Source organism: Hetaerina americana, unplaced genomic scaffold (genome assembly GCF_022747635.1).
Source record: "Hetaerina americana unplaced genomic scaffold, ioHetAmer1.1.p SCAF_1, whole genome shotgun sequence".
NCBI classification, from domain to species: Eukaryota; Metazoa; Arthropoda; class Insecta; order Odonata; family Calopterygidae; genus Hetaerina; species Hetaerina americana.
The window spans coordinates 95,610,155-95,624,542 of record NW_027286069.1 but is presented as its reverse complement, the minus strand read 5'-3'; the positions used below and the strand labels follow the sequence as shown (position 1 = coordinate 95,624,542).

General features: G+C 39.0%; 1 protein-coding gene across 1 annotated transcript; it reads left to right on the top strand.

The window, feature by feature from the left end:
- The first annotated feature begins 694 nt into the window (after window positions 1-694).
- On the top strand, window positions 695-13,445 carry LOC139692195 (probable chitinase 2). Its single transcript, XM_071590295.1, has 7 exons — window positions 695-749; window positions 3,064-3,276; window positions 4,261-4,361; window positions 4,467-4,598; window positions 11,341-11,468; window positions 12,531-12,642; window positions 13,392-13,445. The coding sequence occupies exons 1-7, from the start codon at window positions 695-697 to the stop codon at window positions 13,443-13,445; spliced, it is 795 nt and encodes a 264-aa protein (XP_071446396.1).
- The last annotated feature ends 943 nt before the right edge of the window (window positions 13,446-14,388 follow it).

Genomic DNA, 14,388 nt, shown 5'->3' with positions numbered 1-14,388 from the left:
TCCGTAAAGATAATTGAATTCTATAGACCTGCGGTGTTTGATATTACGCAAAATATTTTTTACATAATCAATCTAAAAGATAATCATTACTAATAATTATAAAAAATAACATTAAATAGATAACAGAGCAATGTAAATAAGATATGAAATTAATATGGTGAAAATACAAGGAATAATAATTTATTAATTGAAAGCGATTTTAAAATTGCCATGATTTTGAGTTACAGAACACAGTTAAAGGTTGGCCATTCTAATTTGCGCCAATCTATTAGAGAAACTGAAAAGATATATCAATCAAAATGAGCTCGAAGTATAAAGCTAGTGAACACAGATATTTTGTAAACGTATCATGAAGTTTTCTGGAGATTTAATGTGTATATGAATCCAAGTAAACAAATAAATTCCTTAAATCATTGAAATGAGTTTACTGGTAGATGTGGAAATACGAGATTTATTTGAAAATTGAGATCAGAGATAAAATATCGGCGACCGATGTTGATTAACCTTCCCTTACTCGTCAAGGACTTTAGTCTTACCAAAATATTATTTTCCAAAAGATACATGACAAGGTGCTAATGAACTAATTATTTTTATTTTAATGGATATTCTAAGGTTAATTTCTTCCAGTGTAACAAATCGAAGACATTAACTCAATAGTATTTAAATTTCTACCCATACAGTCTCCTCCGGAACCATGAAGCTACTACTAAGTCTCCTTTTCGGTCTCATACTGTGCTTTTCCATTGAAGGTGAGTGCTACTTAGCATAATTATATGAAAGACTAATTGTAAGTCAGATTTGTTTGGGATGTTATGAAGCCTAAGAGTGAAAATATGTGAATTAAGGGAGTACTTCTTTATCACCCATCTTCGAATAGATAGTTTTCTGCAATAATACCGTAGTCAGGATACACTCTCCTTTATTCAGTGATTTGAAATTTTAACGGCGTCACGAACTAATTCATGAAGACAAACAGATTTTAATATTAGCTATACTCATTGAGAATCATACATATGTAGTTTTTTTAAGGCAATAGTACCATCTTTGCTATCAAATATTAATTTTACAAAATGTACCCAATTAATGATATTTCTTAAACTGACAAAATGAGCCAGTGATAGAAAGTTCTGTATGCAAGAAAAACTTAATAATTCTCTGGTATGACGAATAGCACAAAATAACGCCTCTATAACGACTTTGTTATGTAAAGGTGCACATATAAGAAGAGGAAGAGAGTAAAAATGAGAATAATAATATGAAAAATAGCTATAGCAGTAGTAGCTAAGTATGAATACGAGCATAAATAGCTACTTGAATTATTATATGGAGTCGTCATACGTTATTTTAATCCGCATTATTCTAAGTTCGAAACTTTATTCTGCGTTCTATTTTTAGCTAAATGTGTAAATGTATCAGTGAAACAAATTTCATCAATGTGCTATGAGTACTGCTTCAGGCCAGCCGATGTTCAGGTCTCCCAAGCCTTCTTAGGATGACGAAAAATGCTTGCCACGAAGGTGTTTCTTCACATAGGGAAACAGGCAAACGTCATATTCAGTTATAACGTCATATTAAGTTATTCAGTTCTGAGGATGAGGAACGCACTTCGCATTTATTTTTGTGAGCAGTGAGTTATTACCTTGCAATTCAACCATTTGCGGTCGACTTGGCCTTGGAGAATTTCCATTACGAGCATAGAGGCGTATGGCGGGCCTGAATGTATGCGCCATTTACAGGTGCGTGTGCTGATATGACATTCTCGTGCACCATTCTAGGAACAAAGAAAAACGATGTGACGGTAACTTTGACACCATTTTTGCTTTTTCTGATGCTGGAGATCTCTACTCAAAACTTTGCTGTTTGCTTATAGGATTATAATGAACAAAATTCATCTACTGTAAATTCCCTCGAAAGAAATTCCTCATCTTCATTTAACATCAGCTTTAAATGCGAACAAATCTGCACTCGAACGTCCTACTATTCGGGTATGAGCAGTCTCGAACACATACACGTACCATGAGTAAATTTTCTGCCAACAATTTTTGAATGGCAACCGATCAAATCGACAATATTTAAGACTAATCTTTACGTTAATTGACGATCTTTTATCACAAGGACAGCAGCCTCGCTACTTCCGTAGCAACAGTAACTTATTTCCTGGCCCACCTACTCATGAAATTCTTGTCTTCCTCTTTAACCATTAAAAACCATGTCCTACCAGTGATGTAGGTGATAATAGACTCTCCATAAGACTTAACCTCTCCATAAGACTGAAAAATTAAATAGGCTTCGGCTAACGATTTCTTGTGACCAAGCATAAGTTCAATGCAGCGCATGCTCACCACATACTGCTTCCACTGTTTCCGAAGGCGAGCGAGTTTTTCAACTTGCAACGGCTGCCAATAACGCAGTATTGGATTCAAATCAATTAAACTTGTACATATATGCTCGAACGATATAATATTAAATATTCTTGCACAGTGTCTTTTTGAACCAATTTTATGATATCCCTTTTATTGAACATCCCTCGGAAATTGAAAAATTAAAAATGTTTGCAGCAATAAATTAAATATGCATAGATATTACTGTCTGAAACTTGGAAAACGAGGGGATGTTGAAGTTAATGCCATCACATGATCGCAAATATTTAAAAGCTGGTGGTTGAATAATTTATCAATAGGTTTGCTACCCATGAAATGAATTATATTTTTATCCATTGATATCCATACAATTTACTACGTGCTTAGTTTCGTACATCTATTATAACATAATTTAAAATTGTGTTCATGAATGGTAAAATTGGAAAATAAAAATGTCACTAGTTACTTAACAAGGAAAATTTGCATATCGCTACAAAGCCTTTAAGCCTTTATCTGGAGGAAATTACTTGGCTTTGCAACTATAAGTGGGAAGTAAGTAATTTAAGTTTTAGGTTTCAAATTTTTTTCCGCAGGATTAATATTAAAAAATTAATAATCGATTTTATTTTCCAATAGACATGCGAAATTTGAGGTGTGTTTGCTATTTATAACTAATATTTTTTATCATTTCTTCTGATCGCAGGAAAAGCGACAGGAAAGGCAGACGAAAAACGTGTCGTATGCTATTTTGCTAGCTGGTCCGGATATCGCAATGGTTTGGGAGCTTTTACCCCAGAGGACACTGACGCTAGCATTTGTACCCATGGAATCTACGCTTTTGCTGGTTTGGATGCAGCAACTGCTCACCTAATACCTCTTGATGCCTGGAACGACCTGTCTGAAGGCGGCGGAAAAGGTAAAAGAAAAATAATTACCTTTATCGACCTAGAATTCATTTTGAAAATTTTAGTAATGCATGCCAATCAATAGCTTTCATATACTATAATTTTCAATGCAGGATTTCCTCTGAATATATTTTATCTTTCACTTCTATAATTTATCCCTGAATGTCATTGCAGTAGCTTCACTATTAGCTCAGGAAAAACGCATACATGTATCAGGTTTTAAACTTATTCTATTTAATTAATATATGTCAATGCTGTACGTAAAGATTGAACCGAAATGCGTTGGCCAAAATAAGGATTCAGTGGCAATTTTTCCAGTTAGGACTCTTAAAATCACCATGGGATGGGGGATCGGGATGGTGCTATGGCATTCTTCCAACCACGAGGGTTCAAATCCCTTATGTCGCAGGCTTTTTCAGTGGTATTGTGATCCCTAATTTGGTGCTATATGGAGAGCAGTTCAAGTGGAGTACGCCATCCGTTGGATGTGACGTTACATTGTGTGAACCCTTGGCGCCTTTCGTGAAGAGAAAGCTAATTGTGACACCGTATTTCTCTCTTCACTCTTCCTCCAACATTCTCTGGACATCCTACCCCAGCAATATTACCCACATCAGTCCCTAGTGGCGTAAATGGACTAAGCTGTCGATCACCTGCCTTAATAACCAGTACTACCTGTCAACCGTTACTGTTGTAAATAAAGAAAATAAGTACCTTTCCTCATATCACAAACTCCAAATCTACATTATTAGATCAGATAAATCAATGGATTTAAGTTAAAAACTCATCATACACACAGCCACTTAGTGACATTTTGAATAATTATTTAAACTCGCTTGTAGTGTAGCGAATTAATCTCCTATAAGTGGTAGGAGAGATACTGGAAAGGATACTGTTTTAGTATTATTAGAAGCCTCACAGTTAAATATAAATTACGTTTAGGCCTTAACCTCTGTAACCTTATTGTGAAACACATTTCTACTTATTAAACACAGGTTTCTACAACAGATTCGTCGGTCTCAAGAAGAGCAATCCAAATCTGAAAGTCCTTCTTGGTGTTGGTGGGTGGAACGAGGGATCTTCAAAGTACTCCGTGGTAAGTTTTCCGTCACTTGGAATCATACGTGCGCCGCTAGTCGGGGCACATAGTAGTTAACCTTCGTTTTCGACCGCACATTAAAATGTTTCTTTTTGCATTCAGATGGCGTCGTCCGCGACGGGGCGATCGAGGTTCATCAAGAGCGCGATGGCACTCCTCCAGGAGCACAATTTCGATGGATTGGATTTAGCATGGCTCTACCCAGGCTCCAGGGGTGGATCAGCATTAGACAAGGTATTTTTTTCAATCATAAAAGCGAGAGATTGAAATCAGTTTTCTGAGAACATTGGCGAAGGAGGTCCTTTCTAGTGGAAAGTGAATAGAGGCTTCTGGAATGCGGGATTATCCCACATCCCCTATGAATATTCAAGATAGAGAAAACCGGAAAAGATGTATCAAACTGAAGCGAGACCGAAAAACTATGAACTCATTCGTCATTTGAGAAGTGAACGAAATTATAGAAACAGGTGTATGTGGTCCTCCGTTCTAGGTGGTAAGCCTCCTCATTTTGGCAATGAATGCTGTGAAAGTAACAAATAATAAAGCCAAAGTACCTTTCACGTATTTGCATAAAAATGAACTCACTTAAAATCACAATCTATTTCTTAAGAGGTTGTTTCCATACAAATACAACATGGTGAGCAAAATTTCAATGAAAGGTGACCACGTGAGGAAGTGGGATCCAAACGATGATGAAGTACACGGTATTAAGGTTGGGACTTTGGCCTTTGGCGAGATAAAATAATTACGCCTCGTTAATGCTTATCCTCTCACGCTGACAGATGCTATTGGAGCCCTTCAAGAGAAATATTACGTATGTTACATTACAATTGTCACATTGAGACAATACCTCTCCTAAAAGTTACATACGTAGTTTTAAAATGTTAGCCTTAAAATTTGTAACTCATTATCCTTCAACAATACATATCGAAATGCTTAAAATAAAAGAATTGAAATATTTGGATCATGTGGAATATTACGCCTTAAACAAATTCCAAAGAAACTGCGGGAGATGCCGCAACAGTAACTTTTAACGGAGTCATCCGCTAATGTGCATTTTAATGCAACAATTTCAGAGCGTAAAAATCATTCGCCTTGACTGGGACTCGAACCCAGATCCCTCAATATCCGGTCGAGTGCTTTAGCCACTTAAGCTACCGAGGCGTCCTCTTAAACTCTGAAATTTTGGGGCTTTTAAAGGAACTAGATGTTATGACGAAATACCGTACATACAATGTCACATGCATTCGTAGTCGTGCGCGAGGCGCCACTGTCCACGAGGTTAAAAGCCAACTTTAAACACGTATGGTGTTTTCCCTTTGACAAATTCCAAAGAAACTGCGGGAGATGCCGCAACAGTAACTTTTAACGGAGTCATCCGCTAATGTGCATTTTAATGCAACAATTTCAGAGCGTAAAAATCATTCGCCTTGACTGGGACTCGAACCCAGATCCCTCAATATCCGGTCGAGTGCTTTAGCCACTTAAGCTACCGAGGCGTCCTCTTAAACTCTGAAATTTTGGGGCTTTTAAAGGAACTAGATGTTATGACGAAATACCGTACATACAATGTCACATGCATTCGTAGTCGTGCGCGAGGCGCCACTGTCCACGAGGTTAAAAGCCAACTTTAAACACGTATGGTGTTTTCCCTTTGACAAATTCCAAAGAAACTGCGGGAGATGCCGCAACAGTAACTTTTAACGGAGTCATCCGCTAATGTGCATTTTAATGCAACAATTTCAGAGCGTAAAAATCATTCGCCTTGACTGGGACTCGAACCCAGATCCCTCAATATCCGGTCGAGTGCTTTAGCCACTTAAGCTACCGAGGCGTCCTCTTAAACTCTGAAATTTTGGGGCTTTTAAAGGAACTAGATGTTATGACGAAATACCGTACATACAATGTCACATGCATTCGTAGTCGTGCGCGAGGCGCCACTGTCCACGAGGTTAAAAGCCAACTTTAAACACGTATGGTGTTTTCCCTTTGACAAATTCCAAAGAAACTGCGGGAGATGCCGCAACAGTAACTTTTAACGGAGTCATCCGCTAATGTGCATTTTAATGCAACAATTTCAGAGCGTAAAAATCATTCGCCTTGACTGGGACTCGAACCCAGATCCCTCAATATCCGGTCGAGTGCTTTAGCCACTTAAGCTACCGAGGCGTCCTCTTAAACTCTGAAATTTTGGGGCTTTTAAAGGAACTAGATGTTATGACGAAATACCGTACATACAATGTCACATGCATTCGTAGTCGTGCGCGAGGCGCCACTGTCCACGAGGTTAAAAGCCAACTTTAAACACGTATGGTGTTTTCCCTTTGACAAATTCCAAAGAAACTGCGGGAGATGCCGCAACAGTAACTTTTAACGGAGTCATCCGCTAATGTGCATTTTAATGCAACAATTTCAGAGCGTAAAAATCATTCGCCTTGACTGGGACTCGAACCCAGATCCCTCAATATCCGGTCGAGTGCTTTAGCCACTTAAGCTACCGAGGCGTCCTCTTAAACTCTGAAATTTTGGGGCTTTTAAAGGAACTAGATGTTATGACGAAATACCGTACATACAATGTCACATGCATTCGTAGTCGTGCGCGAGGCGCCACTGTCCACGAGGTTAAAAGCCAACTTTAAACACGTATGGTGTTTTCCCTTTGACAAATTCCAAAGAAACTGCGGGAGATGCCGCAACAGTAACTTTTAACGGAGTCATCCGCTAATGTGCATTTTAATGCAACAATTTCAGAGCGTAAAAATCATTCGCCTTGACTGGGACTCGAACCCAGATCCCTCAATATCCGGTCGAGTGCTTTAGCCACTTAAGCTACCGAGGCGTCCTCTTAAACTCTGAAATTTTGGGGCTTTTAAAGGAACTAGATGTTATGACGAAATACCGTACATACAATGTCACATGCATTCGTAGTCGTGCGCGAGGCGCCACTGTCCACGAGGTTAAAAGCCAACTTTAAACACGTATGGTGTTTTCCCTTTGACAAATTCCAAAGAAACTGCGGGAGATGCCGCAACAGTAACTTTTAACGGAGTCATCCGCTAATGTGCATTTTAATGCAACAATTTCAGAGCGTAAAAATCATTCGCCTTGACTGGGACTCGAACCCAGATCCCTCAATATCCGGTCGAGTGCTTTAGCCACTTAAGCTACCGAGGCGTCCTCTTAAACTCTGAAATTTTGGGGCTTTTAAAGGAACTAGATGTTATGACGAAATACCGTACATACAATGTCACATGCATTCGTAGTCGTGCGCGAGGCGCCACTGTCCACGAGGTTAAAAGCCAACTTTAAACACGTATGGTGTTTTCCCTTTGACAAATTCCAAAGAAACTGCGGGAGATGCCGCAACAGTAACTTTTAACGGAGTCATCCGCTAATGTGCATTTTAATGCAACAATTTCAGAGCGTAAAAATCATTCGCCTTGACTGGGACTCGAACCCAGATCCCTCAATATCCGGTCGAGTGCTTTAGCCACTTAAGCTACCGAGGCGTCCTCTTAAACTCTGAAATTTTGGGGCTTTTAAAGGAACTAGATGTTATGACGAAATACCGTACATACAATGTCACATGCATTCGTAGTCGTGCGCGAGGCGCCACTGTCCACGAGGTTAAAAGCCAACTTTAAACACGTATGGTGTTTTCCCTTTGACAAATTCCAAAGAAACTGCGGGAGATGCCGCAACAGTAACTTTTAACGGAGTCATCCGCTAATGTGCATTTTAATGCAACAATTTCAGAGCGTAAAAATCATTCGCCTTGACTGGGACTCGAACCCAGATCCCTCAATATCCGGTCGAGTGCTTTAGCCACTTAAGCTACCGAGGCGTCCTCTTAAACTCTGAAATTTTGGGGCTTTTAAAGGAACTAGATGTTATGACGAAATACCGTACATACAATGTCACATGCATTCGTAGTCGTGCGCGAGGCGCCACTGTCCACGAGGTTAAAAGCCAACTTTAAACACGTATGGTGTTTTCCCTTTGACAAATTCCAAAGAAACTGCGGGAGATGCCGCAACAGTAACTTTTAACGGAGTCATCCGCTAATGTGCATTTTAATGCAACAATTTCAGAGCGTAAAAATCATTCGCCTTGACTGGGACTCGAACCCAGATCCCTCAATATCCGGTCGAGTGCTTTAGCCACTTAAGCTACCGAGGCGTCCTCTTAAACTCTGAAATTTTGGGGCTTTTAAAGGAACTAGATGTTATGACGAAATACCGTACATACAATGTCACATGCATTCGTAGTCGTGCGCGAGGCGCCACTGTCCACGAGGTTAAAAGCCAACTTTAAACACGTATGGTGTTTTCCCTTTGACAAATTCCAAAGAAACTGCGGGAGATGCCGCAACAGTAACTTTTAACGGAGTCATCCGCTAATGTGCATTTTAATGCAACAATTTCAGAGCGTAAAAATCATTCGCCTTGACTGGGACTCGAACCCAGATCCCTCAATATCCGGTCGAGTGCTTTAGCCACTTAAGCTACCGAGGCGTCCTCTTAAACTCTGAAATTTTGGGGCTTTTAAAGGAACTAGATGTTATGACGAAATACCGTACATACAATGTCACATGCATTCGTAGTCGTGCGCGAGGCGCCACTGTCCACGAGGTTAAAAGCCAACTTTAAACACGTATGGTGTTTTCCCTTTGACAAATTCCAAAGAAACTGCGGGAGATGTTAACCTCGTGGACAGTGGCGCCTCGCGCACGACTACGAATGCATGTGACATTGTATGTACGGTATTTCGTCATAACATCTAGTTCCTTTAAAAGCCCCAAAATTTCAGAGTTTAAGAGGACGCCTCGGTAGCTTAAGTGGCTAAAGCACTCGACCGGATATTGAGGGATCTGGGTTCGAGTCCCAGTCAAGGCGAATGATTTTTACGCTCTGAAATTGTTGCATTAAAATGCACATTAGCGGATGACTCCGTTAAAAGTTACTGTTGCGGCATCTCCCGCAGTTTCTTTGGAATTTGTCAAAGGGAAAACACCATACGTGTTTAAAGTTGGCTTTTAACCTCGTGGACAGTGGCGCCTCGCGCACGACTACGAATGCATGTGACATTGTATGTACGGTATTTCGTCATAACATCTAGTTCCTTTAAAAGCCCCAAAATTTCAGAGTTTAAGAGGACGCCTCGGTAGCTTAAGTGGCTAAAGCACTCGACCGGATATTGAGGGATCTGGGTTCGAGTCCCAGTCAAGGCGAATGATTTTTACGCTCTGAAATTGTTGCATTAAAATGCACATTAGCGGATGACTCCGTTAAAAGTTACTGTTGCGGCATCTCCCGCAGTTTCTTTGGAATTTGTCAAAGGGAAAACACCATACGTGTTTAAAGTTGGCTTTTAACCTCGTGGACAGTGGCGCCTCGCGCACGACTACGAATGCATGTGACATTGTATGTACGGTATTTCGTCATAACATCTAGTTCCTTTAAAAGCCCCAAAATTTCAGAGTTTAAGAGGACGCCTCGGTAGCTTAAGTGGCTAAAGCACTCGACCGGATATTGAGGGATCTGGGTTCGAGTCCCAGTCAAGGCGAATGATTTTTACGCTCTGAAATTGTTGCATTAAAATGCACATTAGCGGATGACTCCGTTAAAAGTTACTGTTGCGGCATCTCCCGCAGTTTCTTTGGAATTTGTCAAAGGGAAAACACCATACGTGTTTAAAGTTGGCTTTTAACCTCGTGGACAGTGGCGCCTCGCGCACGACTACGAATGCATGTGACATTGTATGTACGGTATTTCGTCATAACATCTAGTTCCTTTAAAAGCCCCAAAATTTCAGAGTTTAAGAGGACGCCTCGGTAGCTTAAGTGGCTAAAGCACTCGACCGGATATTGAGGGATCTGGGTTCGAGTCCCAGTCAAGGCGAATGATTTTTACGCTCTGAAATTGTTGCATTAAAATGCACATTAGCGGATGACTCCGTTAAAAGTTACTGTTGCGGCATCTCCCGCAGTTTCTTTGGAATTTGTCAAAGGGAAAACACCATACGTGTTTAAAGTTGGCTTTTAACCTCGTGGACAGTGGCGCCTCGCGCACGACTACGAATGCATGTGACATTGTATGTACGGTATTTCGTCATAACATCTAGTTCCTTTAAAAGCCCCAAAATTTCAGAGTTTAAGAGGACGCCTCGGTAGCTTAAGTGGCTAAAGCACTCGACCGGATATTGAGGGATCTGGGTTCGAGTCCCAGTCAAGGCGAATGATTTTTACGCTCTGAAATTGTTGCATTAAAATGCACATTAGCGGATGACTCCGTTAAAAGTTACTGTTGCGGCATCTCCCGCAGTTTCTTTGGAATTTGTCAAAGGGAAAACACCATACGTGTTTAAAGTTGGCTTTTAACCTCGTGGACAGTGGCGCCTCGCGCACGACTACGAATGCATGTGACATTGTATGTACGGTATTTCGTCATAACATCTAGTTCCTTTAAAAGCCCCAAAATTTCAGAGTTTAAGAGGACGCCTCGGTAGCTTAAGTGGCTAAAGCACTCGACCGGATATTGAGGGATCTGGGTTCGAGTCCCAGTCAAGGCGAATGATTTTTACGCTCTGAAATTGTTGCATTATTACGCCTTAATTTATCTAGGACAAGTTGTTACCTCCCTGATAGCATATGGTAGCAGCAAATAATGCCTAGGGTGTAGGATGTTATCAATCAATTCATGCACATAAAATTAGTGTTTAATAACAAATTGAGTAGCTTCAGAAGTGATGTGGTGGAAGTCGAGCATAATGAATGACTGATCGAAGCACTTTTCCACTCGATAAAATTTTTATTTTAAGACTGGGTTTCGATGTATTACATGAGGTGGACCTGATGATGATGTATTACATCGAAACCCGGTCGTCAAATAAAAATTTTATCAAGTGGAAAAGTGCTTTGATCAGTTATTTAGTGTTTAATAATTGGCTTAATTTGTGCCTGGTATTTTTCTTGCAGAAAAATTACGCCATACTTATTGCTGAAATGAGACAAGAATTCGATAAGGAAGGCCTCATTCTTAGTGGAACTCTTCCTGCTCTGGAAACTTTCTTACACGTGGGTTACGACATGGATGCAGTAGCCAAGTAAGTTGTCACTCAAGAGTTTCCACTTAAATATCTCCTTCCAGTTCATTTAGAAACAAATCAGAAATCCCTTAATTTTAACGCTTCATTTTTATAAAAAAGCTTTGTTGGTAGAATTTTCACGAACGAATTGAGGGCTTTCATAATAATGATCACTAAATATGTTCTGGAAAAACCAAGTTATTTCATTCCAAATCATGGAGCTCAAGGATGAATTTTCCCCTTCATGGGAATAGGTCTAATTTTTTGTAAAAGACTTAAGTGATTGCAAATGCCTTTTCAAACCTAATAAAGTAATGAAAAATTGTTTGGCTGTACCGAAGTTAGGTTGAAATGATTTCATGAAAAACGGGTTATTTCTGTAGGATAGACACTCACTGAAAAACCGATCAATCGAATATGATGCCACATCTCCTACAATAGGGTATTTTTTCAAAACACATTCTTCCAGCTGATATATGGTTTCTACCTCAGAATAAATTAAGTTATACGTGATGTCCATTTAATTTACCTAATTAATACATTTCGAAAGTTTTTGACATAAAAAAAACAAATATCATATCCATAAAACTGGCAGTCGAAGGTAAGTGGCAGACTGAATGTAGTAGTATACATTTGGTCACCCTGAATTTCCGGTCGACTTTTACCCTCGATGGTTAATATGGTCGTCCCAACTCATTCACCGGACGACTATCCTTTTCACTAATTCTGCAATTGTTTCTGCCAAGTTCCCCATTTACCAGATCGTATTATTATCAGTGAAATCCGACCATAAAGACAACTACTCGACAATGAAATCTTGAACTGGTAATCTTAAAATTACTACTACGGAATCACGTACTAGGGCAATTCCTAAATCGAAATTTTTCGTCCATCTTAATTATTTCGTTCCAAAGCACAACAATTGTCGCCACCAAAATCTACACGGTTATTACATGTGCTACATGAAACTATATTGGAGATGTATTTCTATTCCCACAAATTAATTTTATTTCAGATTTGAATGTATGAGTAAGAATAAAATTAAAGTTTACTTACTTCCCTATTTTATTGCTCCTAAAGGAATTTCGATTTCATCAACGTCCTTGCCTACGACTACCGCGGAAGTTGGGATGGAATCACGGGCTTGGCTGCTCCTCTGGTTTATAAGAGTGATAAAGGAATCCCCGACGTGGTAAGTACCAGAGTTACTAATTTGAAGTGTTTGCTTCGTTTGTTTCAGAAATGTAATTTATATTTTTACTCGATTACGCAATTGACATCAGTCCAGAAAATATGGTATTCCCACGCTGTAATTACGGTATTGTAGAGACTCTACACCCAATAGAATCTGGGTTATTCAAAATTATAAAAGAGAAAGAAATTGAAAGCGAATTATAGAATTCTCGTTTAATATTTAAGGTTCAATACTTAATAACAATTTCCATTATACATAAAAACTTAAACTGAGACTAAATGAAGAGTGATTAAAATTAATGTATTTGCATGATTTATTGCGCAACATTTTAATTTTATTTATTATATTGCAAGCGTAATATAAAAGGTACATGAGCACAAACTTTATTGATTTGGTTTCAGCATCACATCAGCGACAGTCGTTGCAAGTTGAACATGCTCAATTCGCCGGAGGCGATGGTACACGCGAATAACACGCAACGGTCAATACACTACTTTATAAATTTGCTTTCACCAGAAAAAAACGCCATGTGGGGCGTATGCTTATTATGTATTGCTGAAAAAGGCTTAATGAGAACCTGTTCTTCCTTATAGCACAGTTATAAGATGTTTCAAAAAGTTTAATAAGGAGAGACAATTTCAAAGGAAGGTAAACCCGGGGTTCCAATAACTACTCTTACGGATATAAACATTAAAACCACTGCTGCCAGGAAGATAATAAATTTATGTCGAATATTATTTATTCAGATGAAACTTAGCAACATTATTTTAATCCTGAGAACAAACATCAAAGCTGCATAAGAAAAAGTCAAAGTGGCGTCAAAGTTATAGCCACATAAATAGTCAATAGTCAGGGATCGGGCATAATTATATTGCACTTGGAGACACGGCTGTAAATGGAGCATATTATAATTGGAAGTCTCTAGTAAAATTAAAAAAATCTCAAAAGCCAATCTCAAAGAGGTACAATTCAAGTAAACAAGCTGGATGCTGGGCATCCATAATGTACGGCTGCACTTCACGAATGATGTTGCTTGATTTCTCTCGAGAATCAATGTGAGAACAATCGTTTCTCTTAATTCCTGATCCCCCCTCAGCTTCCTCAAGTCCGTACCTAGACACATGTGACTTTTTTTCCCAGTGGTGAACAAACGAGCATTTGCATCTAAATATTTACTTCTGATTAAAAAAGAAATTGTTCTTTCGATCGTCTATGAGTGAGTTTCCATTCTTCCGTTTCCCATTTTAATTCTCCTCCAGCCTGACAGATCTTTATTACGTAACTAGTGGTGCTTGATTCAGAGATTTTCTCTCTGGTATTCCTGTAAGAAACGGTCCTAGCAGTTTATATCCATCTCTTTTGGTGCTGATCCTCATAACGTATGTTTAATCAGTTATGGTTACATACCAAATCCCAATTAGTCGACATTGTGGTTGAAATTAGCGGACTCATTTTTCATTGCTAATAAAACGTGCCATTTTTGTTTTGAGAAATATTAACTTCATTATGAAACGATATAAACTAGAGGCGTTTATGGAAGAGAATAAAACTGTTAGCAAAAACTAGAATTGTCAAAATTTCACCTGTTTTTTTCTCAAAGCATAAACCTTTGAGCCAATCCACCATCACCGTAATAAAGTCAAGTGTACTCCAAGAATTGAGCTGGCATTACTTCAGCGAAAATAACTTACTTACTGTTAGGCTTTAATATACATTTGCTTAGAAAAAAATATGTCTGATGAA

Coding starts and splice junctions, on each gene's coding strand:
- LOC139692195 (XM_071590295.1), top strand. CDS start 695: ATGAAGCTACTACTAAGTCTCCTTTTCGGTCTCATACTGTGCTTTTCC. Junction 750..3,063: donor ACTGTGCTTTTCCATTGAAG/GTGAGTGCTACT, acceptor TTCTGATCGCAG/GAAAAGCGACAGGAAAGGCA. Junction 11,469..12,530: donor GACATGGATGCAGTAGCCAA/GTAAGTTGTCAC, acceptor TTGCTCCTAAAG/GAATTTCGATTTCATCAACG.